The sequence below is a fragment of the Sphaerodactylus townsendi genome, linkage group LG13, assembly GCF_021028975.2.
Source record: "Sphaerodactylus townsendi isolate TG3544 linkage group LG13, MPM_Stown_v2.3, whole genome shotgun sequence".
NCBI classification, from domain to species: domain Eukaryota; kingdom Metazoa; phylum Chordata; class Lepidosauria; order Squamata; family Sphaerodactylidae; genus Sphaerodactylus; species Sphaerodactylus townsendi.
The window spans coordinates 41,544,286-41,572,242 of record NC_059437.1 but is presented as its reverse complement, the minus strand read 5'-3'; the positions used below and the strand labels follow the sequence as shown (position 1 = coordinate 41,572,242).

The 27,957-nt window shown below is 43.4% G+C and overlaps 1 protein-coding gene across 2 annotated transcripts in view; it reads left to right on the top strand.

The window, feature by feature from the left end:
- The window catches only part of MED13L (mediator complex subunit 13L), a 190,593-nt gene that overhangs the window by 119,553 nt on the left and 43,083 nt on the right, over positions 1-27,957 (top strand). For both annotated transcript variants that reach the window (XM_048513786.1, XM_048513785.1), the window contains exons 5-13: positions 8,539-8,684; positions 10,086-10,277; positions 10,870-11,058; positions 13,859-14,021; positions 15,026-15,130; positions 17,837-18,562; positions 25,923-26,145; positions 27,023-27,128; positions 27,451-27,575. In XM_048513786.1, the coding sequence (XP_048369743.1) occupies positions 8,539-8,684; positions 10,086-10,277; positions 10,870-11,058; positions 13,859-14,021; positions 15,026-15,130; positions 17,837-18,562; positions 25,923-26,145; positions 27,023-27,128; positions 27,451-27,575 (1,975 nt within the window). The remainder of the gene's footprint in view (positions 1-8,538; positions 8,685-10,085; positions 10,278-10,869; positions 11,059-13,858; positions 14,022-15,025; positions 15,131-17,836; positions 18,563-25,922; positions 26,146-27,022; positions 27,129-27,450; positions 27,576-27,957) is intronic.

Genomic DNA, 27,957 nt, shown 5'->3' with positions numbered 1-27,957 from the left:
CTGGACGTGCGTAGAACTCTGAAAGCGTTCCTGATAAGAACCGAACCCATCCGCAAATCTAACCAGATGTTCATTAACGTCTCTTCGCCGAATCTGGGTCACCCGATGTCAAAAGCGGCCATTAGCCGCACCATCAAAGCCTGCATCGTAGAAGCGTATAAAGCCTCCAATCAGCCAGTTCCTCATGGGATAGTGGCCCACTCTACACGCAGTGCAGCAACTAACGCAGCCTTTAAAAGTCAAACCTCAGTATCTGACATTTGCAGAGCGGCCACCTGGGCCTCAGTTTCTTCTTTCATTAGACACTACAAAATTCAATCCATGGCAGCTTCAGAAGCTGTTTTCGGCAGGAGAGTGTTGGAACACATTATTGGAGACTGATCCTGACCCACCCGATTTGGGACACTGCTCTGGGAGGTCCCATCAAGATGCCTCCCACATCCAGTAGAACGACCCATTGGTTACTCACCGTGAAGGGGTCTTCTGCTGGATTAAGGGAGGCATCTTGGCCCTCCCGGGATCGTCATTAGCCTCCAATTCTCTCCTCACTCTCCTGCCATATTTGCCCTACTACTACTACAACTGACCAGGCTGCATTAGCTTTCCTAAATTCCTGACAGTTCAGGGTGGACTTCTTACGGTTCACCATAGTTATAGTTCGTGTTACGTTGTTCTTATCGTTGTTACTTCTGTTGTGGGTTAATATACATGTTATTCCGAGGGAAGCCTTCTCACTGCTTGGACAGGTGTCTACTGAAGAGGGAAGGCGACGCCCACTCGGACCACAGGAAGTGACAACTTTAATAAGTCCTGCCTCCCTGAGATCCGGTTGGGAAACACCCATCAAGATGCCTCCCTTAATCCAGCAGAAGACCCCTTCACGGTGAGTAACCAATGGGTCGTTCTTCTTCTTCTTCTTCTTCTTCTTCTTCTTCTTCTTCTTCTTCTTCTTCTTCTTCTTCTTCTTCTTCTTCTTCTTCTTCTTCTTCTTCTTCTTCTTCTTCTTCTTCTTCTTCTTCTTCTTCTTCTTCTTCTTCTTCTTCTTCTTCTTCTTCTTCTTCTTCTTCTTCTTCTTCTTCTTCTTCTTCTTCTTCTTATTCTTCTTATTATTCTTCTTCTTATTCTTCTTCTTCTTCTTCTTCTTCTTCTTCTTCTTCTTCTTCTTCTTCTTCTTCTTCTTCTTCTCTTCTTCTTCTTCTTCTTCTTCTTCTTCTTCTTCTTCTTCTTCTTCTTCTTCTTCTTCTTCTTCTTCTTCTTCTCTTCTTCTTCTTCTTCTTCTTCTTCTTCTTCTTCTGCTTCTTCTTCTTCTTCTTCTTCTGGGTTGGTCAAATGGAATCCCTTTTTCCTTTTTTTCAATTCACCACATTATTATATGGTGCTTGTCTTAGTTTTTAGTATGAGGTAGCCTTTTCCATTCCACCGGCAAGACTATCAAGAGTCTGAATCCATGTCCATGAGGCTGGAGTTGGAGCCTCCTGGCTTGAGAGTGGAAGGCAGAGACGCACGAACTGGGGCAAGGAGGCTATCCCAGCCAGGCAGCAGAGGCAGGGTGGTGAGGCGCTCAGATCGAGGCCAGCTCCCTGGGTTTTTAAAGGGCCATGTGCAAAAGAAGCAGAGGCAGTAGGTTCACCCCCACCCTGTGGATTTTCTTAGAAGAAAAAGGCAAACTCCAGCTTGCTTTTAGTAAAAGAGAGCTGTGGCGAATATTGGTGAGGAAGTGGGTATGTGGTGGTTGAATGTGAGGAAGGGCAGAGTGAGGTGTGTGAGGATGAGCTGGATGTATATTGTGTAGTAGCAGTGGGTGAGGCACAGAGAATGAAAGTTACCAGCATGTGAGGGGGGGACACCCCACCTGACGTCTCACATGGCAAAGTGTGTATGTGTTTCACTTCTCCTCTGCATTATTACTTCTAACAGTAAGTTACCTATTTTACTGTTTCTCCAGTATGCTCATCTCTGCCCATCTGCGCAAACATTCTAAGCCCTCCATACCAAGCCTCCTCAGGCCACAACAGGACAGACAGAGCTGCACGAGAACATCTTCTAAGCAAGTGACAGTTAAACAGAGGAGGCAGCTTCATGGCCTGGTGCCAGTGGAAAGAAGACATTCTTACCTGGCCTAGGTATGGGACTCCTTTGATGCGATTTGAAGGGTGGACTACCTGCCCGTCTAGCTGAGGAGGAGGGACGTCATGTGGAAATTTGGGGGCGATCCGTCCAGCCGTTTTGGCGTTAGGAAGTCACCAACAAACAGATGGTTAGCATTTTATATATATATAGATATAGATATAGATAGATGACTCAACAGTTTCTTCTGCCACACAGAGAACCCACTTGAAGTTGTTGACCAACTAAAATTGTAAAGTCGTTAAGAGTGGCAGACCCTAATCTGGAGAACTGGGTTCTCCACTCCTCCACTTGCAGCCTGCTGGGTGACCTTGGGCTAGTCACAGTTCTCTCAGAACTCTCTCAGCCCCACCTACCTCACAAGGTATCTGCTGTGGGGAGAGGAGGGGAACAAGTTTACAAGCCACTTTGAGACTCTTTACAGTTGAGAAAAGCTGGATATAAATCCAAACTCTTCTCCTCCTCAAATGGTGTCGCAGAACATGCCAAATGTACCCAGTCTCCTGGGTCCATATCAGAGTTAGCTCTACACCTTCAGGTCTTCAATGCCATTCCTAACAAATGTCCAGCAGGTGGCACTTAAATTAGGAAGGGGAGCACGTTGACCCAGAAAGGAAAGCGTGCTTCTCACAGTGTTTGAAATCAAAGGATAGATAGTTATCTCCTCCTTTCATCCTCTGTAGACTGAGACTGAATCGCTGGAGAAATCAGTAGTTATATCTTCCTCAATCCTACCAACAAATTTAACTCAAGTTTTGTTATCCAAGTAAAACAATTAGGGGGTCCAGCTATCATCAGCTCCCTGGTTTGCCTGGTGCACAGTCAGAGCTCCCAGTATTATCTCTATGTCACCTCTTCCACTGTGCGTCTCCATATTAAAGTTATTTACTTTTCCTGGTGTGGATCCTCCCTGCTTAATATACAAAAGCACATTAAAATTATTTATGTATAATTAACTCATCTATTTCCTCTGTACTGTGTATATGTCTATGCACATGCAAACATACTTATGTTTATTTCCACTGCATATATCTGACAAAGTCGGCTTGAGTCTACAGAGGCTCATGCCATGAATGGCTGCGTTCAGGCATCACTGACAAGAAGACTGCCTGGGATAGGCTTTAAAACAATTAGTTGCTGGTTTCTCCTGTTCCCCCTGTTCCTCCCATCATGCGTGCAGGTGCCTGGGTGAACTGGAGTTTCTCCCCCACCCGTTGGTTTAATACTAGTTTAGAATTCTGATTAGTATGCCTGCAGTTGAACTTCATGGTGAATGGAAATTTGATTGGAAGCTTCCCAAACTAAATGAACACCACGCTAAGCTATTTATGTACCAGAGATAGACAAATCTTTGAATGCTACCATAAGTGTAATTGTTTGGGTAAGAACATCTTAATAAGCCTGAAGGAAAATGTGGAGAAAACACAGTTTGCTTTTACCAGTGTGGAGGTTTGGTATGAGGGCAGAGTATGATAGGAGACATTTCTCAGACAGCAGAATCTTGTTTCCTTAAGCAGAGGTAAAAAATAGCTCTCTTAGAGGAGTTCTAAGACCTAGAAGGAAATATCATTCTGCTTTATATGTGTGCCTTCCTATGGGTCTCCTGATGCTAGTAATCTGTTAACAGTGGGAAATATCATACTATATTTTAGAACCCTCGCTGTTATAATAGCCTCTTTTTTTCTGGAACCTAATCTTGGTGAGACAAGCAGGACATTTCTCCCTTTATTCTACTTAAATAGAATAATTGTAAGACAAGGTCACACAAGCAAGTGGTTATGGAAGACGACACTACTGGAATGGATATCATAACAACTTTCCAAACTAAGCTGATATACATGTCTGTTCTTTGTTATGATCCTCATCTAGGAGACTGTCAGAACTGTTGTAAATTTAGAAGGAAGGCGTGGATTCTAGTACTGGGGACAGTGTTCAAACATTTCCAGTTCAGCTCTCACTGGTAAAAAAATATGAACTGCTTATGAAGCTTGGTTGAAAGAGGATTTTGTCATGTTTATACATTTATTCTTGTTTATAAAAGATCAACTTATAAGCATGCAAGAGACCAGCAGCTAGAGCAGTGATGGTGAACCTATGGTATGTGTGCCAGAGGGGGCAGAGTCCTCTCTGTGGGCACACGCACCGTTGGGCACTCGGCAGTGAAGTAGCGCCAAGGGGGCGGGTGTGTGTGCGTGCGACGCACTAGGTGTGCACCCCCTGGGTGTGTGTGGCAAGGGCGTTCTGGGGCGGGGGCAGATGGGGGCGTCGCAGGGGTGCAGGGCGCACGTCTCAGGTGCAGTTCCCTCTCACTCCGCCCCGGCACTCGGTCTCTAAAAGGTTCGCCATCACTGAGCTAGAGCAATGAGCAAAGCTGCTGTGGTTATGCCTAAGCAGCGTCTCTTCTTCGGTGGCTTTTTCAAAGTGCAAGTTTCTGCTTCCACCCCATGATTTCTTTGAGGGGGAGTGAACGAGACGTGCTGTATCTTGAAAAGGATAATGTCTACAGTTTGTGGCTTGAAAGAAGCACAGCATTTATATACCAATGCAACATGTTAAAAAAAAGAGACAAATATAATAGCAAAGTAAACGTGACTTGCAGAGAATGCCAGGAATGCTCAGGAGAGATCAGGGAGTCCCTAAGCCTTGAACTGGATTGTTTTTTTGGTTTTGAAAACCATTCTCAAAATATATAGTCTCTTGCCAGAAGGATGACTTAATTTGTCTTCCACTTCATTCTCTTACTGCAAGGGAGCCCCCTGGAGGAAGACTAAAGGAGCTTTTTACTACACATATCCAAATGGTTTATCAAAGGCTTCCTAGTTGAGGCACCGAGCACTGCAACCAACCACAGCTTGACTGAAGAAATGTTCACACGCTTAGAGATATTGGAGGCTGAAAGCCTGAGTTTGTTTCCCCCTTGCTCCTGTTCTTGTTCATAGTCTGCACACAGGTGCCTTCTCTTTGAAGTGTCTTCCTCTGTGTGGCTCTTCAGTCTTGCATATGTGAATGCTGCTGAATGTATGGATGAATAAAGTCCAATTTCATTCCATACACAGTTTGGCTTCGCTTATTGTGTGAATACAGGTGAAAGCTGCGGAGGCCAGTCCTAAATAAACATAAGATGTTGTTTGGATTTTTTTCTAGCCTGCAGGAATGTAACATGCATCTTAGAATGGCTTTGGATGATAATAATACACAGAGAAAGTGATATGCCGCTTCCGTTTTTTTCCCCTTTTTTGCTGCATTTTTGAAACGTCTGAAAAAGAGAATCACACCTGGTACAGCATAGTTGTGAAGAGACCAAGCTATGAACTGAGAAGTTTTCAGTTTGGATCTCTGCAATGAATGTGCTCAGTAATCTTATGCAAGCCATTTTTTTCACGCTGGCAGAGCTTTCACAATCAATACTGTACTGGCGGAACCAGGAGTGTATCTGCGTACAGTCATAAATGGAGGGTTTTTTTAAACAAATAATGTGATCCACTTTAGAAAATTCGACTGTATTCTTCAGAGTAAGCCTGCATAGGAGTGTGCTGTGGATGCTGCTCTACAACAGCTTAATTCTCTAAAGTATTGTCAAATGTAGTAGATTTAAATTTGCCACAATGCAGTGTTAAGAGTAAAAGTGTAACATAAAAAAATCTGTGACTAAAATATAGCCATCCCCCCCCCCCATCCCTGCTGCTGCTACTGCTACTGCTACTCCTCATTCCTCATTCCTTTCCTGACCTACTCTGGGCTCAGAGCAGCTAATAACATAAGTAAATACAATTATACAGGGCAGTAAAAGATGAGTCATTTGTGGGAACGGAAATCTTCACACAGGCTTGCAAAGATCATAGGCAGGAGTGTGTCGGAATGGAAGAGAAGGCTGTGGAGGGTAGAAAAAATGTGTAAATGTGACAGCAAACAGAAAGCTAGTATAGAGAAATAAGGAGGGATGTTGCATGGGCAGAAAAATAAGAGGGATGAATGAATTGATGGTAGAGTGCTAGATAGAGGTGCGTGATGTCAACAGGCCACATGAAAGGAGGTGATTATATAGTAGTCAAAGTAACAGATTCATTTTTTATTTATGTATCTGATTAGATTTCTATCCTGCCCTCCCTCTGCCAAGGTAAGGCTATGGCAGCTCAACAGTGCAAGGTGACATAATATAACAATTTTGAAATAACGCTGATTCAAAAAAACCCCCAAGTAATGGATAAGGTTACAGTTGTAATAAATAGACACAATTAATCCAAACCTATCTATCCCTCAGTAAATAGGACATAAATAAATAACACTTCACTATTAACAGATGAGTTAGGAATAATACAATGTGAATAGTGACGATGATGGTTGAAATGATGGAGAAGATAAAAAGATGGAAAGGATGGGCGAGTAGGCTTCAGTGATCAGAGAGAGCGCCAAGTTTTTCACTGAAGCAGGAAAGAGGAAGAACTGTATTTTTACCGTGCTGCGAAGGGTTAACTGAAATGATTTGGCAACAGTTCTGAGACATTAAGAGTAAAAATAAAGTTAATAATTGTTTTTGTTCATATAAAAATCATCAATCTGCCCAGAGTGTTTTTGAGTAATCCTTTTCCTTTATTGCTTATTTTCAGAAGTGACTTTTAATTCACAGTAAATGAAAAATAGATTAACTGAACTATAGAGACTGGAAGTGAGGGTTACTAAATTATCCCTCTTGTTTGTGTTTTTTCCTTCAAGTGTACTCATGTGTTGACCTGAATAGTGTGTTTCTGCTAGGGCTGGCTTTATGCCAAAGGTAGCTGTAAGGATCAAATACACAGGCCTTGTAATTTTGCCAAAATCAGCTGAGTCAACACTCACTCTTGGGGAATGTCACTCAGAAGCAGCTCATTCTTTGGAAAGACTAGTGTCCCACTCTCCCGTTGGTTAAAAAGGGTTTTTGGGGGGTGCTGCTTGCATAGAAGGAAACAGTCTTGCCTCATGGGTAACAGAGAACAGTACAGTAGAATTTCCTTTGTTCAGGCAGCAAAAAAGTTAATGGCAGCCAGGAACACTCAGAAACAGAAGTTCCGAGGGCTCTGCAGTATCTGGGGGTTCAGGTGAAGAAGACAGAAAAGAATACAAGGACTAGAAGTATTGCCAGTTCAAAGGCTCTGCTGAATGGTTTGTTGAGAAAATTGACATAGACCTCTTCCACACATGCAGAGTAATGCACTTTCAATCCACTTCCAGTGCACTTTGCAGCTAGATTTTATTGTGCGGAATAGCAAAAATCCACCTGCAAACAATTGTGAAAGTGGATTGAAAGTGCATTATTCTGCACATACAGAACGTGCCATAGTCCTGTCTGATGAACTAGCAGTGTTCACCTTCCCAAGGTTTAATGCTCTTCTTTACCATCTTAGGAAATCTTTACCATCTTAGGCAATGCTAAGCACACTTACTAGAAGGTAAGCCCCATTGAGCTTAATGGGACTTACCTCTGAGTATACATGCAGGACCCCCCCCCCCTCCCCAATATTATTTAGGTCAGGGTTTAGCGTCCCAATACATGATGTTATCATCTTCAGGATACACAATAGCTCCATAGGCGTTTGCCAGAACTGGGTGGGGCTGTTTTATTTTGCAAGATACAGATATTGATAGAAAGTTGAGATAAATGTATATTTATTTTTAATAATTATTTTGAGAAAAACCTGACTTCCGTCTGTGTCATCCATAATAAAATGGGTAAAATGATGAGAGAAGATTGAAATAATAAGCCACTTGAAATTGTAAGCTGCTTACAGTCCTTCAGGGAAGAGAAGCAGGGTATAAATAGCCAAACTCATCATGGAAATGATGCATATTCCTTATCTGACAACTTTCTTAACTTCAGGTTCTCTGATTTTATGAAATGACAAAAAGGGAGTGTTGCCTCAGAAGACTGGCTTATTGTAGCAAGATCTTTGGAACGCAACAGCTTTATCACATCTGATCTTGTGATGCTATGTAATGTTGAACATGTGTGATCCTTCCCCTAATCAGCATTTTGGGTTTTCATAAGATGGTTTTGCTTTGCTTGTCAGGATGAACAGAGAAAAGAACTCTGTGCATGCTCAGGTAGAGATGGTTGCAAATTCTGCTTAAGTGAGACGTTTCGGTTAGTAGAAAAAGATGTGCAGATCTACCGGATTTAAGGGCTGTGTTCACTTGTTTATAAAAAGTTGTACCACAGGCTTGTGGTAAATCTGCTGCTGGTTCTGCCACCTTTGTGAAGTTAATGTTTTTCTCCTGCTGTTATCTTGGTTACTTATATTAGTGTACACAAGAGTACAATTCCTTGCCATTCAGACATTTTAGTGCTCATTTTCAGAACCCATAGGATTCCAACTCTTCCATCTGATGCATTGGTACTCATAATAAACAGTATTTTTAATCTTCTTCTTCCCTCAGTGAACATCTATCCTGCGCCTTCACATTCTTCCTTCACGGGGAAAGCAATGTGTGTACAAGTGTGGAGATTGCCCAGCACCAACCAATCTATCTTGTCAGCGAGGAGTATCTCCACATGGCTCAGTCCTCCCCTACACCATTCCAAGGTAAGGACGTTCACTTCCAGTGGGGTGTTTCTCTGGAGCAAATTGAGAACCATCATATTGTGGGGGTGAAGATCAGGTGGATTCTAATCTGGACAACCGGGTTTGATTCCCCACTCCTCCGCCTGAGTGGCAGAGGCTTATCTGGTGAACCAGATGTGTTTCCACACTCCTACATTCCTGCTGGGTGGCCTTGGGCTAGTCACAGTTCTCTTGGAACACTCTCAGCCCCACCAACCTCACAAGGTGTCTGTTGTGGGAGAGGAAGGGAAAGGAGCTTGAAAGCCACCTTGAGTCTCCTTACAGGAGAGAAAGGTGGGATATAAATCCAAACTCTTCTTCTTCTTCAAATAAAACTTGAAAATAAAAAAGTGGTCCTTTCCTGTCCAACAAATGTGTTGAATTGGGAATAAGTCTTTCTGGGCATGGAGCAGACCTCTCTATTATAGGCATAGCCTACTCATTCTCTGGCTTTCTAGAGTATCAGTTTCTACCTTCACTAGTTGCTCAGTGTGTGCCTTGTCAGGCTTGGAAAATTATTCTCTCAGGGTAGCCGAATATTTCCCATAAAACAGATTGAGAAACCTCTCTTGTAAAATGATGCCCCCCACCTGTACAATAGTGGGATTTGAACCTTGTCCTTTCTTGAGAGAGAGCACCAGAACAAAGCAAAGGAATTGCGAATATAGTATCACAAAAGGATATAAGGAATATAAGAATATTCACAATTCCCAGTATATAAGAATCTCAAAGTGGAGGAGCTTTGTGGATGCTAACTGAAATGGAATTCCAAGAGAAAGGAGGTGAAATGCTTAGAAGAACAGAATGTTCTAACATTATTAAACTTCATAAAAGTGTGGTTAATGTGGAAGTGGACAAAGCGAGAGATAAGAGATGTTTCCAGTTAACATACATTTAATATAATTTGCATGTCAGCCATGTGCAACAATAGGTGCCGAGCTTTAGCTGGAGGGCACATCACCCTTACTTCGTAATTTTTGTGTTCCAGAGTTAGGCTGGAACCCACAAGCTCTGCTATCTGAAAAGTATCAGACTGGATTTAAGAGATGATATTTCAAAGCCTGTCTGTACTACTTAAGACTGGCCATCAAGCTGCCCAGAGTACTTTGGAGGCCTTGCGGGGTTCATTGGTTCAGGAGTCAACTGTGAATTGAAGGATGACAGTATTAAACAATTTTCTAGAAAAAAAAAAGCACGTTTCTGGTTTCACACTCTGTATTGGGGAAAATGTTCTGTGCAAGGCTCCTTACATCTTTCTGTGATCTTTGAATAGGGAAGAATCTGTTTATTAAAGAAAATGTTGACTTAATGAGGAAGAAGTTGGAGTGACAGCTGAGGGACCTTTGGAGCCTGCCTATTTAACAGTCTGTTTTGTTTTATCAGTGCTGATAAGCCCTTATGGCTTAAATGGTACTTTGACGGGCCAAGCGTACAAGATGTCAGATCCAGCAACCCGTAAGCTAATTGAGGAGTGGCAGTATTTTTACCCAATGGTGCTGAAGAAGAAAGAGAACTTGAAAGAGGAAGAACTCGGATATGATGACGATTTTCCTGTGGCTGTTGAAGTTATAGTTGGTGAGAATCCATATTTTGCTTGAAGATCTTCTTTCCTCTCCAGTTGAAATTAAAAGGTCCAGAGCTGACAACAGCAGCAGCAGTGGCATAGTGGTTAAGTGCAGGTGTACTCTAATCTGGAGGAACCGGGTTTGATTCCCCGCTCTGCCGCTTGAGCTGTGGAGGCTTATCTGGGAATTCAGATTAGCTTTTGCACTCCAACACACACCAGCTGGGTGACCTTGGGCTGGTCACAGTTCTTCTGAGCTCTCTCAGCCCGGCCTACCTCACAAGGTGTTTGTTGTGAGGGGGGAAGGGAAAGGAGTTTGTGAGCTCCTTTGAGTCTCCTATAGGAGAGAAAGGGGGGATATAAATACAACTCTTCTTCTTCTTTACTGGGGAAGAATTCATTTTCTAGAGAATTCCAACATACTAACCCACTTTAAGATTTGGTTAGCATAATCTCACGCCATTTATTTGTGCTGTTTGTTATAAAAAATTACATTTCAAATATTGAGCTGTCTTTGCTATGTTAAATATACTTTTTTTTAAAGCTGTAAAGGGTTTTTATTCCCAACCTTCCTGATGTCCCTTCTTTCCCTTTGCTTAACAGGTGGTGTACGAATGGTGTATCCTTCAGCTTTTGTTCTTGTCTCTCACAACGACATTCCTGTGTCTCAGAGCACTTCTACACTAGGAGGCCACGGCAGTGTGGCTCAACAGGGAGCTGGGAATACGAAAGATCCCAGCAGTTGTGGAATATTACTCACACCACCCACCTCACCAGAGCAGACTATAATAGGTAAGCGGGAGATTACCTGTCTCATAAAGGGCTTCTTCTGCCCACCTTCAGTGATCAGCTGGTTACCCGTCTCGGGCTGATAATGCTTTGTATGCTACATAATTGCTACTTAATTAACTTTGTCTCTTTCTTTATGACCAATGGATCATCTCAGTAACAGAGAGTATGGAGTAAGCTTGAAGAAAAGGTTGTAAGCCAAAAAATGGCAAGCTAGGAAGGACTTAGTGGTCCCCTGCCCCCTCTGTTTTGTTTAAATTGGTGTTTCTGACACACAGGTCTATTATTGTCACATATTGTCATCCCCAGGATAAAATAAATGTAAACTCTTGATAATGCAGTGATGTAATCTGTAACTCAGTCCAGATTTATACTTTCTACAGCTCACTGCTATTACCTCTGCAGTGTCTTTGTGAATGCTGCCATGTCCAAGATTTTTGATTGCTGATAATTCAGCCTCGTGCTCCAACAGTAATTGAAACCTTAAAATTTTGATGCTGGTGAACAATTGTTGAAGCCATCTGTTTTTTATTAAAAATTCTGACAGCTGTGGGAAAAATGGAATTCGTTAAACTAAGGATTGTTCCACTGAAATTTATCTAGATGCCTTTCATCATTCACTTGCTTATTTTAAAAATGCAGTGAAGTACATTCTAGAGTAACAGAAATCTATTGCAGGAAGCTGATTAGAACAAAAGCTGTACCAGTTTGTGAATATAGTATCACAAAAGATCAGCTCCAGGAAAATCCCAGTTTTTAATATTCCTGCCTCTCTTGCGGCTGATGTCTAGCATTGTGATGCTTGCACCCAGGGGCTTGAAATTCTCTTCTTACCCTGCAAAAACATCCTGACGGAGTTATTGCAGCTGCACAATTGCTTAAGCAGCATGCCAGTCATTATTTAAAAGATCAGAAATGTTCCTTTTTTATTAGAGTTGCAAGTTTTCAAAGGAAGATTTTTTTTTGCTGACAGTGTAGTAATCTACTGGTAAAGGCAGGGCCACTTCTCAGCCTGGCTGGCAAGCAATTGAAAACACGGTGTCAAAAATTGTGTAGAAAGTCTTCCAACAGTTGCAGAAAACGCAGCTATCAACAAGTAGATTTCCCACCCCCTCTGATGCAGTGTGGCTTTGACTTCTTTCAGTGTTTTAGTCATACGGTTATTGGCTTTTTTCCTGCCCATGCCAGATGTAAGGACAAGGAGTTCTGTAAACATCTTTGACCTTGTTTGAGGATTTGTACTATTACCTCTTTTTCCAGCTCAGGCATACAGTAAGCAGTAGGCAGCTGGGAGACTGAGAAAATGAAAAGCTCCCTCTACTGTCCATTTTGGATTTGCATGTCCTCATAACAGAGCGTGTCTTCGTAAACACAGAGAACAAGAACAACTTTTCATGGTGCCTATAACATAGTTCGCTGGTGCTGAAGGAAAAAACCTTGTCCCCATACTTGTATTGTCATGAAGAACATCTGAGCATACTGGTTGTGGTGGGTTTTCCGTGCTGTATGGCCGTGGTCTGGTAGATCCTGTTCCTAACGTTTCATCTGCATTTGTGGCTGGCATCTTCAGAGGTGTATCACAGAGAAAAGTCTGTTACACGCTATGTCTAGTGAGAAGGGAAAATTTTGTGGGATACATATTGTTCATGACCCAGGATCTACCAGACCACAGCCACACAGCCCGGAAAACCCACCACAACCAGTTGAATCTGGCTGTGAAAGCCTTCGACAATACATCCAAAGAATACTTTCTTAGGCCGTTTCTGCACGGCCGTAAGGGCGCCTCCACGCCGGCAAGAATTCCGCCGGCGTGGAGGCGGAGGCTGTTCGCATGCAAGCATGCGGACGGCCTCTGGAGAGGCCGGCAGACGGCCAGCAGCTCCGCATGGAGCCGCTTTCTCTTCTTCGCCGTCGGAGCTCACCTTGTCCTCATTAGAGCCAGCCTGCTGGCCGCCGAAGCCCCACTCCATCAGCTTGCTCCTCCCGGACCTCCAGGGGTCGGGAGGACAGCGCGGGTGGGGCTTCGCACGGCCAGCGACAGGCTTAACGACGAGGGACAAGGTGAGTCGGATCGGAGCTGAATAACAGCAGTCGTTCCCAGCGGTGCTGTTCGCACCGGGCTACTCGGAACATCGCTGTTGAAGCGGAAAAACAACCCTTTAAAGGGTTGTTTTTCAGGGCGGCTTGACACCGCCCTGGGGGAGAGGGAGCAGAGTCAGGTCGGCGCTGCTGCGTTGCAGCAGCGCCGCCTGTGCGAATGGCTCCCTGGGGGCGGCGTATTTCCCGTCCCCAGGGCGCCATTTACGGGCCGTGCGGAAACGGCCTTAGCTCTGTGGCAACTCTACAATGATGTTTAGAAATGCCTTGCACGTTGCCTTGGAACATAGCCTGATAGTGGATATTAGGCCGCTGACAGTAAATGTGAGGTTGAAAAACTAATCCTAGGTATAAAGAAGTATAGCATTGTAGTGTGCTTGTGTGACACCAGTCTTGAAATATTTTGTTGCTGTGATAAACATGGCGATACAAAGTTTTCATTAGATACCACTTTCCCAAATATACATTTTTTGAAATTTATGTAATATTACTGGTGGTAGAGGTTATGCATAATTTTCCCATTTCTTTCAACAACTGCAAAACATATGCTGTGCTGGCTGCAGGTGACCAATTCTAGGTTTGTGAAAGTATTTCAAAAGCCCAAACTGTGCAAATGTGGTGACTCGGTCTCTGAAGAGCATCTTCTTCAGGAAACTAACTCTTGCCCCTTTTGCCATTTACTACAATGTCCCCGTTTTTCTTGCAGGGGAAAGTGGAGGCATTTCGAGCATAGTCAGTCACCCGGCCACATCAGATGTGGTGGTCACTGTGCAGAGTCCAAAGAAATCAGGGAAGATTCCTCCGAAATTCCAGAATCGTATGGTCCACAGAGTTTGGAAGGAGTGCATCCTCAACAGGCCACCATCCAAGTAAGAGGCCACCTGCTTCCTTTATTAGAATTGAGTGCCTGTGCAGATTCTTTGCATTCAGTTGTTTGACATTTCGACTTCGTTTGTATTTTTAGCAGTATGCAGTGTGAATTACTGTAAAAGCCTTTAATCAGTCACCTTGTTTGTTAGTCAAATTGCCCTTGGAAACCCACCAACTAAGTAAGGAGGCAGTAGCCCTCTCATGTTTTTGGTGGTGCATTGCCTCTGAACATGGAGATTTTTTTTGTAGCCACAGGAGTATTGACAGTTTTTGACACTAAGAAGGGTAAAATCAATTCTCAGTTAAGGCTGGGCAAGTTGACCATGGTTGGCAAATGGTAGCAGGGTTTATGTGGATGTAGCTCTTGCTATGCAGCACTGGTTGCTCTATCATGAGCTCTCTCTGCATAGTATCCCTTAGTCAGGAAAGATTTTTACTCTTTCTGAATTTTATCATTTATCCATAACAGTTTCATTTCATCAACAAACAGCAAAACAAATTTATTCCAGTTTCGTAACTTTTAGGGTCAGAGTGTCTTACAGTGTTGTTACCTTCCCTCTTGTCTTCTCAGTTTGAACTCGTTCTGTTTAAAGGCAAATTATTTTAAATGATGAAATAAATTTGTTATAGAATATCCTCTGTCTTTTTCCATTATCTCTTGAACATCCATGCTCTCTTGCACAACTCCGAGCAACAACCACTGCCTAGCAACTGATGCTCAATAAATCAGGCTGGGGGACTGGCATCTGGATTGTTTCAGAGACTAGGAAACTGTTTCCTTGTACTCTTTGGCTCCTAGTTGACCTTTTAACAAATTTTGCAACTATTTTTTTACCCTCTAGACAAGGTCTAAGTCAGAAACAAAATCTCAAGTTCATGAAACAAGCATTATTTGGATTGAGAATAATTCATTGGCCTCCACTTTTATCTTGTTAGCATATACACTCATGCATGAAGGACTGCTGGTGTGCTGATGTGTCTGTGCATTTTTCTTCTCTTACAGGAGGAATCAAATTACTGCTGGGGTTGTGGAGGAAGAAGCCCCCAATAACAGTGCGTCTTGGGACTTCGTTGATCCTGTCCAAAGAGTCTGCTGTTCTTGTTCCAGGTGGGTACAAAAAAGAACAAATGTCAGCATCATTTGCGTTCACAAAGCAGGCTTGCCATCCAGAATGCCTCAGGGGTAGAATTCTGAACATACTGGCCTCTTGCATAGTTCATACATAGCAAAAGTGGTACAAGTCATAAAGTTGGTTGCAAAAGTCTGCACCCAGAGTTTTCATAATTGTTCAGACTATATTAAAGTCGTTGTGATGATGATGATGTATTTTATTTACAAAATTATCCCATCTTTCTGGTCTTACAGGGGCTGCCAGGGCAGCTAACAGTTTAAAATGGTACAAGATAATATTGCATTATAAATCATTAAAATCAACCCTCCTCTTGAACGTGCATCATTGAAACGATTTGAAAAACAGTTTAGAATCCAATTAAAATAGATACAAAACAGTTGAAATACGCACAAAATGTAAAAACCATTGGTTAAGAAGGAGGGACCATTGTGGGAATGCCAAACGAAACAAGAAGTTGGCAGAGCATCTTCAATTCCTGCTTTTCTGGCTGCTGATTCCAAACCTACTGAGAACATGTGCGCAGTGAAGGAGTAGCAGAGCCCCGTCTACACGAACCACTACTAGGCACACTTATTTTAAATTCATGTCTTCCAGATTTCCAGTCTTTGGACATGATGCTGGGATAGGACCTAAGTAAATAGGGTACAATCAATGCACGTAGGCCCAGATTGTGCAGTTGTTGTCAGAATTAGTAAAGTCATATGGATCAGGGCTATGTAGCTGGGACACAGTGTTGGGTACAATGCTTGGATTTTGGGACAAGCATATGTGGTAGAAAAGGCAGAATGTTGTGGTCCTTCTACCACACACCCCTTGGAGGTTGTGTACTTGTGTAATCTGACCCATTATGTGGGAGTCTTCTCCATTCCCCACTCCCCTCTACTAGAGAGTGGTAACGATGACAGGATACCTGCTCTTCTCATTATACTTTTTGTCTTTATGGCAGTCATGGTAGAGTGGGGGTTCAGCTACGCAAGGGAATGTCCAGACATCTATTCTAAACAGAGTTAGACCTGAGTCAGCCTCCTTTCTGTGAATCGTCTTATCACAATTATGAGGACTGATGCGCCATTGGGTCATAATCACACCACTCTATAGCTGAAAGCTAAAGGATGGAAACATCCCACAGATTCCAAAAATCAATTTCAAAACTTCTTCCTTTTATTCACTGGTACACAGCACAACACATATAGGAGATATTATATCACTTCCATTTCCCACTCAGGCATACACAGATGCCTTCACAGTAATTAAATACGTACAAGAAAAATGTGTGTAGGCAACTGCCTTTACAAAGAAAATACCCAACAGGCAATAACACTTCCAGATTTGGTTGTTGTGGGTTTTCCAGGCTGTGTGACCGTGGTCTGGTGGATCTTGTTCCTAACGTTTCGCCTGCATCTGTGGCTGGCATCTTCAGAGGTGTATCACAGAGAGAAGTCGGTTATACACTGTGTCTAGTGAGAAGTTTAGTGGGGTATATATTGTCCATGACCCAGAGTGGGGAACCAATCAGTAAGTATTTGGGTGGAACTTGCTATGCAAAGGTGTGGTTGACTTCCAGATGTGTTGCCATTTCACCCAGACTTTATGAAACCTATTGCTGTAAATAATAAATACAAATGAAAAAAATCAGGTGTGCATACATTCATGTAGTCAGCTGAGTGAATGACTAGAAATTGCAGCATTGGAAATAAACCATTATATTTATTTCAAAGTTCAGATGAGCTGCCTTTAAAGGTACTTCTAAAACCTTTTATCATGAGAGACTTTTCTCACTAGAACAATTTTGTGATAAGCCCACAAAAGTTACTAGCTCCTTCTTCCCCCCTGCCCAAGTTTTCTCCCCACATCAAGGCGCGACTGACTTATGGCTGCCCCATAAGGATTTCAAGGCAAGAGACGTTAGTGGTGGTTTACCATTACCTGCCCTACATTGTAATCCTGGTATTTCTTGGTGGCTTCCCATCCAAATACTGACTGAGCCTGCTTAGTTTATAAGATCAGGCTATCCTGGGGCTATTCCCTTCGGGGATAGGGCAGTATACCAAAATTTGAAAAATAAATAAATAATAAATAAATAAAATTCCATCTACTAATCCATACAAATGTAATTTATTTGTGTTCCACCGTAGGCCCCTTCCGCAATTGCAGAATAATACACATTCAATCCACTTTTGCAATTGTTTGGAAGTGGATTTTGCTATTTCTCAAAGTAAAATCCATCTGCAAAGTGCATTGAAAGTGCATTATTTTGCATGTGCGGAAGGGACTGTAGCCTGACCGAAAAAGCTGTTCATATCCTCTTCACAAAAGCTTTATTTGGAAAAAGTGGCTATTTTTAAGTCTGAGTTGAAAGTGCAGAAGGAAAACGTGGCTGGGTCTTGCCAAAATAAAGTCTAAATCAGTGGTGGCGAACCTATGGCACTCCAGATGTTCATGGACTACAATTCCCATCAGCCCCTGCCAGCATGGCCAATTGTAGTCCATGAACATCTGGAGTGCCATAGGTTCGCCACCATGGGTTTAATCATGCCAATACTTGCTACATTTGCAAAGGAACTCCCACTTGAGGCTGGGCAGGAACTGGGGCTTCCAGGGGTGTCGTCATATGTGTGAACCACTTGTGCTTTTTGTTTTCACAACCAACTCAGCAAAGGCTTCCTGATTCCCTTTTCCAGGCACAAGCTCCTCAAGCAACGCTGTGCTGTGGGTTCCAGTCGTCCGCCAACGATATCACAGCCAGGATTTGGTGCAGGTTCCTTGTCCTCGGCCTCCTTGCCGCCTCCTGCCTCTAAGCACAAAACCACCGAGAGGCAGGAGAAATCAGAAAAGCTTCAGAAGAGATTGCTGCTGCCATTTCACCATCGTCCTTCTGTCACTGAAGAGCTGTGTGTGGAGCAGGACCCGTCAGGACAGAAGCTGGCCTTGGCAGGGATGGACCCTTCCTTGGAAGCCTCCAATAGCAGGAAATATGAGAAGCAGCTCTCTCTGCCTCCAAGGCACCTGAGCAAACCAACAAATTTGAATCCTATGGATTCCCCCCATTCCCCCACATCCCCTCTGCCCCCCACACTCAGCCCCCAGCCAAGAGGACAGGAAACAGATAGTTTAGACCTTCCGTCAGTTCCTGTGAATCCAGCTCTCTACACTAGTGGATTAGAACTTCAGCCAATGGCCAGCGCAGAGGACAGGACAGTTCTTGTAGGCCAAAGGCTTCCTCTGATGGCGGAAGTCAGCGAGACAGCTTTATACTGCGGCATCTCACCCAACCAAGAAGCGTCAACGAAGTGGCAGGGGTATGTTCTTCCATCAAACGATGATTCAGAGTTCAAACCCCCCGAGCTCCATTGTGAAAGATACGACAGCAAGACGGATGCAGTCTCTGACAGCACTGCGCTGAAAAGGTACCACAATTCCCTAACATGACTGAATGTTCCAAATGTTGTTGTTCGAGATTTTTGTCTCTAAAGATAAGGGAGATCGAGCAGGAACATGGGAAAGACGTGAACTCTCAAACCCCTTTTGGAATTTTCCCCCCCCCCCCCCCCCAATGGATGAATTTTCTTTTTCTCTCAGGCCTGCATTGAGGTGCTGGGATTTCACCTTCCCCCACCAGAAGGAAAATAAGGATGCAGGAGGGCTGGACTTCTCAAAGCCAAATATAAATTTTGGGTCTTGTCATGTGAATTTTCTGTTCCATAGGACGGAGTCTTGCCCTATGAGGAGAGACTTCGGGAGCTGGGTATGTTTAGTTTGGTGAAGAGAAGGTTAAGAGGGGACATGATAGCCATGTTTAAATATTTGAAGGGATGTCTTGTTGGTGAGGAAGCAAGCTTGTTTTCTACTGCTGCAGAGACTAGGACCCGGAGTAATGGGTTCAAGATGAAGGAAAGGAGATTCCACCTAAACATCAGGAAAAACTTCCTGACAGTAAGGGCTGTTTGACAGTGGAATACACTACCTCAGAGTGTGGTGGAGTCTCCTTTGGAGGTTTTTAAAGAGAGGCATCTGTCAGGAATGCTTTGATTGTGTGTTCCTGCATTGCAGGGGATTGGACTTGATGGCCCTTGGGGTCTCTTCCAACTCTGTGATTCTAAGAGTGCATTATATTTTTTAAAATAAAAAAATAAAAACGCTCAGCATTTTGCGATGCTGGGTGCAGTGGGGGTGATCCATATGCAGTTAGGGAAAAATACCTAGATCTTCTGAACTGTGATATCTGACTACATGTGCTTTTAGGTCTTGCCTTCAGTACTGAGACTGAAAGCACAGTGTGTATAAAATGCCCTTTCAAATGTTGTTTCCTGTTTTGTGCTGAGCTGTTAAAAATAACTGTTTCTCTTTGAAGATTGCATCAATATCTCCTTAAGGCTAGTAAGAACTGAAATTACCCAATTCTTAGCAGAGTAAAAACACAACAGAGTTTAAAAAGGAATTATCCTTTGTTAGGATTCTAGTTACAAAAAAAATTAGAATGCAAAATATATACAACAAAAAGAAGTAGGCAAAAGAAATCAAAAATGCACAAACAAGCGAACCAGCTTACATAGTAACAAACAGCAAAGCAGCATCAACAACACACCATAAGGAGAAAAAAGCAGCAGGAGAATAAGGTAAAGGGGTAAAAAGAGGAGGAGTAAGAAGCATGCAAAACGATACCATTATATTTAAAAAGGAAGGTGACCTCCAATTAACCTATTAGCTCACCTGCCCTGCATTAACAGAAACAACCAAGTAAATGCAGCTATCTTACTCCTGCAAGCAGAGGCGGAGCTACCAGAGGGCGGGGTGGGGGATGCGTGTTGCACTGGGTGCTCGTGTGGAAAATCGCCCCCCACAGCGCGCCCCACCCCTCCGTGGTGCCCCCCACATACCTTAGTAAAACAGTGCAGGCTGGAGAAGGGATCTCTTCTCTTCAGGCTGAAAATGGCCTGGTGGGAACTACACTTCCCAGGAGGCCTTGCGAGCCCCAGGATCTCATGGGAAGTGTAGTTCTCACCAGGCCATTTTAGGCCTGAAGAAAACAGGCCGCTTTTCCAGACTGAACTAAGGGGCGGGGGGCCGAGGGGAGGCGCCGCAGGGGGGCAGAAAACACAAGAGTGCGCACTGGGCGCACTTTGGCCCAACTACGCCTCTGCCTGCAAGGACTAACTGAAAGAATCACTCGGAATGCCAAATATTCTAACAGTAAGAAAGGCTGTATTTTAACAGACGAAAAGAGACATGGCTTTTGCGTACAACTTTACAAGAAGCTTGGCGGGTGTTTATCAGTTCATAAGCTTTCAAACAACGTCTCTCATTGTGTATGAAGAGTTACATGTTCATGTAGAATTGTATAGTCTTTTGAAATATAAGACCACATTTGAAAGAATGATTGCTTTTCAAGTGTGCCCTATGTTTATGTATACATGTGAATTAGTCGAGATGATTTAGGAGGCAATAAAGGCAAGGAGGAGTTGCTAGTGATTATAGATGACCTGTTTTTATTGTGACTGCCATGGGTCAGTATAATATTTGTATGGAATTACTAGACTTCCTACCAATATAACACTTCCACTTTGGGTTTCAGTTGCTTCATAGTTAAGTTATTCCATTACACATCAAAACAATTTAATAAGACACTACCCCGGGGGCGAAGAGGGTGGTCAGGCTGCTGACCCTTGTAGAAGAAGAAGAGTTGTATTTATATCCCCCTTTCTCTCCTGTAGGAGACTCAAAGGCGTTGACAATCTCCTTTCCCTTCCTCCCTCACAACAAACACCCTGTGAGGTAGGTGGGGCTGAGAGAGCTCTGAAAAACTGTGACTAGCCCAAGGTAGCCCAGCTGGCATGTGTAGGAGTGCACAGGCTAATCTGAATTCCCCAGATGAGCCTCCGCAGCTCAAGTGGCAGAATGGGGAATCAAACCCGGTTCCTCCAGATTAGAGTATACCTGCTCTTTTCTACTATGCCACTGCTGCTCCTGTAATCATTGTAAGCAATGAAAGGTCCTTATCTCTTTGACAGTGTTTTGGATCTCCCTATAAACAGAGCTAGAGAATCCTCATCAGGATATTCAGAATACTCATCCCTTCCTCCAAAGCTAGGCCCTTCAGGAGATGTGTGGCTGCCACCTAATGAGCATCTCCTCCTCCTCCCACCTTAATACGGCAAAATATTCCAATATGGTGCCATGCCATGAATCTTCCCACCCATTCTCCATTGGCTACTATTTGCTGGGGGGAAACTGTGTAGAAGCCTAGACCACTGTGATGACACAGTAAAAACTTTCTTTAACTGGATGTTGCTGGGCGAAGAGTAAGAGGGATGGCGTTTCTGTTTTAGGAGACAGTTCCATGCCTTTCATAATGTCTAGTAGTTCTTCGTGCGCTCTGCCCACATATATGCTCTGTTGTAGTGCAGTCTCCTTATGTGTTGCTGCATAGATAACTATTCTTAAAATACCAGTTGGAGGTAGGCATCTGTTTAGTTTTCTTCTCCCCTCTTTCTGACCTAAAACATATTTTGTGTATGAGGGGGACAGAGAGACCTGGGCAGGGGAGGCCGGAGAACTTCACCCACAAATTGTATAAGACACTACCCCGGGGGCGAAGAGGGTGGTCAGGCTGTACAAGAGGGTGGTCAATTGTACAATTGTATTATGTCCACTCTACAAGCACCCCTACAGACAATGCAAGAGAGAAAAGAGGCTTCTTGTCTAGCACACCCATAAAGCCCGGTAGATCTCAGGCCAAAGGAAATAGTTGTAAGCTTGGGATTAAAGATGATTATGTGGGTTCTGAAGAAAAGATTGTTGCTTTAAATTGGTGTCCCTGAGGGTAAGATGTGATTAGACAAGGATACAGCGAATACTTTATTAGCAGCTCTAGGAAGTAAACAGTGAATCAACTCCTCAAGTTCTGGCTGAGCAGGCTTTCATGGGCTCAAGAATGATAATCACTTAATTTCAGAGGGCAAAGAGGGTTTTTTTTTTTAAGCAGTGGGGATTATTCCTTGTTGCAAGACAGACAGTTGACCAGAAGGGAATTTTACAGCAGAGAGATCCACTGCAGAGCAGATCTTGAAGACAAGTTCGAGAGAATCGTTAAGTGAGTCCTAAGATACAGGCTGAAGAAGGCTAGGGAAAAAGAAGGTGGGAGGCAGCAAGATGGGAGAAATGTTTGCCAGGAATTTGTGTTACCAAGGAGAAGGGTAGAAATATTGTGTTGGACAATAAGCATCAACGTTAGATATAGGAGTTGAGAGGGGATAGACCAGTGGTGGCGAACCTATGGCACGCGTGACAGAGGTGGCACTCAGAGCCCTCTTTGTGAGCACGCATGCTGTTGCCCCAGTTTGGGCACTCAGCAGTGGCATAGCGCCAAGGGGGCGAGGGGGGCAAGACGCACTGGATGCACCCCTCTTTGGGGGTGTGACGATGGTGTTCCGGGGGCGTGGTGGGGCACAGGACACATGCATGCCCCAGGCACAGTTTCCCCTTGCTCTGTCCCTGGCACCCGGTCTCTAAAAAGTTCTCCATCACTGGGATAGACAATACAGAGTTGCTGCTGTTGTTGTCTGTAGCCTGACTGTTGCAGTGGCATCTTCCACATGGCCACTGGTCAGAGAAATCTTTGACCTGTTGGATTCTGTTCATGCTGAGATTGGCTGCTGTTAACAATGACTTTGTATGCAGATATACTGGATTTGATTACTTGAATTGACCATGGCTTTTGGTTCCAAAGGACTTCCTGACTTCCATGTGGCCATATATTCAGATAGTTCAGTTACTTCTATACCAAATGCTTCCATGTGTGCTTGGCCAGCCTTTTACCAATCCTCTCCAAAATTAATGCCTGACTTTTGAAATAATGGCTCGGTTGGAAAAAAATTCTTTTAATTATCAGCATATTAATGCTTTTGATAATTGTAAAAACAAATCAGCTATGTTTTGTAAACAAATCAGACTAATAAGCATAATAAACTAATTTATTTAAAAAACATGAATTAAAACAAATAAAGCAAAGTAGTATCTTTGGTTTCTTATGCAAAGGAGGAGTAGGCCAGTTTTCCTAGTTTGAAGGTGTATAAGGCTGATTGGGAAGCGTTGCTGGCAGGTCTGTCCATGACCTGTCACAGGAGGCATAGAGCTCTTACCTCTGACTGACATCACAATGAAGCAAAGTATATAGATCGCCGAAGTATTTAATGGCCGGACTCAACTGGTTGTTGTGGGCTTTCCGGGCTGCGTGGCCGTGGTCTGGTAGCTCTTGTTCGTAACTTTTCACCTGCATCTTCAGAGGTGTATCACAGAGAGAAGTATGTTATTGGATACAGTGTGTAACACACTTCTCTCTGTGATACCCCTCTGAAGATGCAGGCGAAATGTTAGGAACAAGACCTACCAGACCATGGCCACACAGCCTGGAAAGCCCACAACAACCAGTATATAGAGTGCCATCTTTATAATGGCATTTTTGGTTTTGTGCTTTATCTCACAATATTTATCCCAGTCAGTTGAGAGATCAGTTAATAAAATTTAACAGACGGTTGACTTGGATGCCATGGTTTTCAACCTATTGGAACACAAGTGTGGCGTGTGTTTGCAAAATCTTCCACAGATTAGCAGTTTTTTCTAGAACTGCCCAACGAGTTAGTGAAGTTGTAGATTTGAGGAAGGCAGTGGCGTAGCGCCCAGGGAAAGGGGGTGTCTTGCATCAGGCAGGACACACAGTGCCCCGGGCGCAGTTCCCCCTTGCTGCAGCTCTGGAGGAAGGATCTCTTTTATACATTTTCAACTATAGAAAATGCCATATCAGAGGGCAGAAGTTGCTGTGTGTATCATATAAAAAGTTGGATGCAATTTTCAAATTATCTGCTGTGGGAAATTGCTTTCATCCTTAAAGTCTGTATGAGTTCATTGCATGATTATAGAATTACCCTTTATGGACTCCGGTTGAGTCAAGAAACATTTAAAGAAGGCATATCAGCTGTTTCCTGAGGTTAACCAGAGCTTTCAGTTTCCAGTAATGTCTAAATCCGTGGCTTTAGAAGCAGCTGCTAGCAGGTGATTTAACTATTTGTTCCCTTAGAAACAGGCCAAAACAAAAACGAGAAACTTTAATCATCAGTGGACGAAGCACCAATATTTCAGGAATTGTAGGGAGATTAGCCTTCATGGATGATGACAACTTGCAGACAAAATTCAGCCTGAAAACTAGATAGCATTTTTGCAGAATTCGGAGTGGAAGTCTGAGCAGAAAATCAGAGGCCTCCATTCAGAAAGTTTTATCGGAGTTGAGAACAAACACATTCCATATGGCCATAATTATGTGATTGCTCTGCAGAATAGGATCTGCTGGCTCTTGGCATACTTCAAAGCCTTCAACCTGCCAACTGTAAGCTGTGCTTAAAAGCCTTGTTTGTCACAGTTACATTGGTAATCCACTATACTGTCTTGACCATAGGCCTAGAAGCCTCCCACACAGCAAGAAATTGTTAACCGTGACTGAGTGGTAGAGCATACACTTTGTGTTGAGAAAATGCACCGGTTTAAAGCTTGACATGTCTAATTTAGTCTAAGGTGGTAGGTACTGGGCAAGATTCTTCTGTTCATGAAGCCCTGGAGAACTGCTTCCAGTTAAAGTAAAACTGAGCTAGATGGACCAGTGCTGTAGCTGTGTAACTGTGTAAGACATCTCCATGTGTTGATAACTCTCTGCCGTATTGAGAACGTCCAGAATAACCTTGAAAAATGGGATATTGAATACACTCCAGAAAATGTTCTATTCCAGTTGATCCCCAGGTTGTAGTCTGGATTCTGGATGAGCAGAACTTTGCCCTAAAACCGAGTGCCTTTAAACTGCTCAACAATCAGTTTGGAAAGCATTGCTTTTTAAAAACTTTTACTAATTTACCTGTTTCTAGTTAGATTGCCTCATTATTTTGGTTTGCTGAACTTCTTTTCTGGCAAATATCAGAACTGTATGTTTTTACACAAATACACGTGGAACCACAAAAATGCATCTTTGTGATGGTCAAAGTCAACTGTGCAGTTCAAACTAGATCTATAAGTATTACAGAGAGAAGATGACTGACTGTGCCTTTTGGCATGATTATTCTATCTAGGAACCAGTCCCTTTGTTCCCATGCAATGACATCATCGTAGAAATAGCACTCTCTTGCCTCCAGTGGGAGATAAATGAGGGGAGTATGTTTTCAGTAGGATGCTCATTCATGGGAAAAGGCAATTTGAGGCAGTAGTACAGAGCTGTGAGGGGGAACAGTGACTGGGGCACATGCATGTCTTGTGCCCCTGCCACGCGCCTGCCCCGGAACGCCCACGCCCCCAATGCCCCTGCCCCGGGTTGTACCCGGGACAAGATGCCCCCCTTCCCCTGAGCACTATGCCACTGCAGTGGTGCATCTTGTTCCTGTGAAGTAAAATAATGCCCAAAGCAGACATTGAGGATAAATTTGTACCATCGTTCTTCTGGCCCCTGTCACGACAGATGCTATGGCATACTCAGATGTTGCTGAATTTGCTAATCTGTGAGGCACCTGTAAGTTTCTAGTTTCATTGACCCAGAATGTCAGTCTGCAGAGGAGCCAGAAAATGTTTAATAGTGGCAGGAGTTTAAGCATGCTGTACTAGAGAAACACGTTGTTTCAGTTGTATTGAGTCAGACAAAGGGATTACCGTACATTCGGTGTTTTTCCTGTAAGAAAAATCTATACATCTGCGAGACAGACTTGACTGAATATTTTTCCTGTTCCTTTTTTCTAGGCTCTTAGCACAACCTAACAAACGGTTTAAAATCTTGGAAGAAACTCCCCCGGTGTCGGCAATGAATTATCTTGATTCCTTACCTCTGATCCAGCAGTCTGGCGAATGCTTGGGAGAAGTCAGTGATCCATATACATTTCAGGATGGTGACATCAAGTACAGCTTCACTGGCACTAAAAAATGCAAACTTGGGACTGAGAGAGACTCCCTGAAGAAGAACAAGGTACCTTGTTCTTTTATTTATTTGGAGATGTTTATCCTGCTTTGCTACCAGTTGGGACTCTCACGGAAGTTAAGGTTTTATGAAGCACACACTTTCAGTATAGTCAGCGACGGAAAACCAACGTGGGAATACGTTAAAAAGAAATTTATCACCCCTGCAGTGACCCAAAGCAAGTTTTGAGAGGAAATAGTCAAGCAAGTATCCCTGGACAAGGAGTTCCTACAGAAGATATATGTCGTACATATATTAAAAGGCTTCTGTAGGAACTCCTTGTCCAGGGATACTTGCTTGACCATTTCCCTGGGTAAAAGTGGGTCAAAGGAGGGGGCCGCAAAGGGGTCAGCTGCATATGGAGAAATGGATAGTGGATTTGAGAGCCAGCGTGGTATAATGGTTAAGTGTGTCATGAGTACTATCTGGGAGACCCGAGTTTGAAACCCTACTCATGCCATCAAAGTTCACTGAGAGACCTTGGTATCAGTTACCCTCTTTCAGCCTAAACGGAAAATGCACTTCGTATTTCCTTGCAACACTGGAAAACAGTGGTTCTTCCACATTTGTTTAACAAGTCTAATCTACATTTGTTCCACATTTGTCTCTTGTGCAAGCACTAATTTGACTGAGCACAGTTGTAAAGAATGATGTTGAAGAAGCGACAGTCTCTGTTGTTCACTAGTATTAGTCTTAGGGCAGTTTCATACTGGATATGGGGAAAGTTTTCTTTGTGGTTTTTGTTTCTTCTCTGTTGGAAAATGCTGGGCATATTGGCCATTGAAAGCAAGCATAGGGCAGAAGTATTCAAATTACAAACACAATTTCCTTTTCTAAAAACCCTTCTTCTTTGATTCAATTAACCTTTTGTTTTCTATGCTTACAGTCGGAAGATGGAACTGTAACTAAGGAGATTTCTGCATCCGGTCATTCCACCACCATGCCAGATGGGAAAGACGCAATGTCCATTTTCAGTTCTGCTCCTAAAACAGGTGTGTGAAAATCTCTGTGATGCTTCCTGGAAGGGATACTGGAGGAAATCTCATCAAGATTAATTGCAATACATTTTGCTATTAACTGATAAGAAGCAAACTGGGAATTGTCACGATGCTGTTCAGCATCTGAATGCGTTATTCTACTCGGCTGTCCACATTCATTACGTTTCAGTCGAGGCTGATTTTATGTCTAGGATAAACTTCTGAACTCTTGAGTTGCTTTGTGATGTTTTCTTGCCATTTATTTTGTCGTGCCTTTTATATTTTCTTCCCTAGTCTGGAAACACTTCAGTTTTCCCCCCCTTCTTTTCTCTCCTAGATACCCGGCAAGATAATGCAGCAGGTCGAGCTGGTACTGGCAGCCTCACACAAGTAACAGACTTGGCCCCATCACTACATGATTTAGACAACCTCTTTGATAATTCAGATGACGATGAGCCTGGAGTAAGTGTGTGATGAATGAAGCTGTGCCATGGTGCACTTTGTACTTGCATGGCTTCAGAATAATATCTGATCTCTTGTGGGGCAGGGTGGGGGGGGAGGGCGTTACAGGCTTCATTTCTTCCTTGTCCAGATTGTTACAGAGAAGGAACTGAGCAAGGAACTTGGTAGGAAGAAGAACAGTTTGGATTTATATCTCCCCTTTCTCTCCTGTAAGGAGTCTCAAAGGGGCTTACAATCCCCTTCCCCCCTCCCAACAAACACCCTGTGAGGTGGGTGGGGTTGAGGGAGACTAGCCCAAGGTCACTCAGCTGGCATGTGTTGGAGTGCACAAGCTAAACTGGTTCACCAGATAATCTGGTTCACCAGATAAACCTCTGCCAGG